The sequence below is a fragment of the Phaethon lepturus genome, unplaced genomic scaffold (assembly GCF_000687285.1).
Source record: "Phaethon lepturus isolate BGI_N335 unplaced genomic scaffold, ASM68728v1 scaffold26138, whole genome shotgun sequence".
NCBI lineage: Eukaryota > Metazoa > Chordata > Aves > Phaethontiformes > Phaethontidae > Phaethon > Phaethon lepturus.
Genome location: NW_010555883.1, coordinates 13,008 through 13,992, shown reverse-complemented (window position 1 = coordinate 13,992; position 985 = coordinate 13,008). Strand labels below are relative to the sequence as shown.

The 985-nt window shown below is 45.8% G+C and overlaps 1 protein-coding gene across 1 annotated transcript; it reads right to left on the bottom strand.

Moving 5' to 3' along the window:
- Window positions 1-235: 235 nt before the first annotated feature.
- Window positions 236-723, bottom strand: ANP32D (acidic (leucine-rich) nuclear phosphoprotein 32 family, member D; the record flags this gene model as incomplete). Its single annotated transcript, XM_010292308.1, has 2 exons — window positions 236-358; window positions 574-723. Coding segments are annotated over 2 exons (273 nt in total), but the record flags the coding sequence as incomplete, so codon positions are not given.
- Between the last annotated feature and the right edge of the window lie 262 nt (window positions 724-985).

The following is a 985-nucleotide window of genomic DNA, read 5'->3' as shown; positions in this document are numbered from 1 at the left end:
CGGGGACAGGCACGGCGCGTCCCGCAGCGCCCGCGGGCCGCAGCAGCAGCCACTAGAGGGAAGCAGCCGCTCACGCTGCCGGCACAGCCCCGGGGCAGGCACAGCCCCACCACAACCCGGCCAGGTAAGCACCAAAGACACTCCACTGCACATTGCTTCGGAGTTTCCAAGCCCAAAATGCCTCTACTCATCACGAAATAGGGTTTGATTTCACACTGTACTACCATCAACTTACCAGCGGTTCTATTGTACCGAGGTCTTTTATTTTGTTGCCGCTTAGATTTAGATGCGTGAGGTTCGGACACTTTTCTGCCAACACTTCCAGTCCTCCTGAGATTCTGTTGTCACTTAGCTCGAGCTAAAAGGCACATGAACATCTTGAGGTTTTAGTGCAAACATGTATCACAAAGCCGTCTGGTCAGCTAAATTACGTTTTTATACCAACGTCTATTTTACACATAGAATTGTAGAGTATGTCAAGTTGGAAGGGACCCATAAGGATCATCGAGTCCAACTCCCAACATGCGGTAGAGTGCAAAGAGGGAAGGATACGGCATAGGATATTTTACTTACCTTCTTAAGTTTGTTTAACTTTGGTAAGTTTGCAACTGAGGTTAAGCCTACATTGATTGTACTTAAGAATTCCAGCTCTTCAAACTCATCTGTAAGGCCTTCGATTTTGCCTTCGTATGACCTACAGTTGTCAAGAACGAGTTCTTTAACCTGGAAAAAAAAACAAGGCAAAATGTGTGTAAGACATTCTGTGTGGAGGGTAAAGATTTCACTCACAAACAAAGGATGGCACAGATCAGGCAAAAATGAAAGGTATTCCAGTAAATTGGCAAATATGCCAAGGGTTATTTTCAGTCTCTGATCCCCACTTTTGCTGGCATGCCAGGTTACCAATGTTTCAACACCACAGATATTTGGCTTTGCTTCAACTGCTCACCTTTGTGTTGTTCTGTAAGCGGTGTAAACAGTTCAA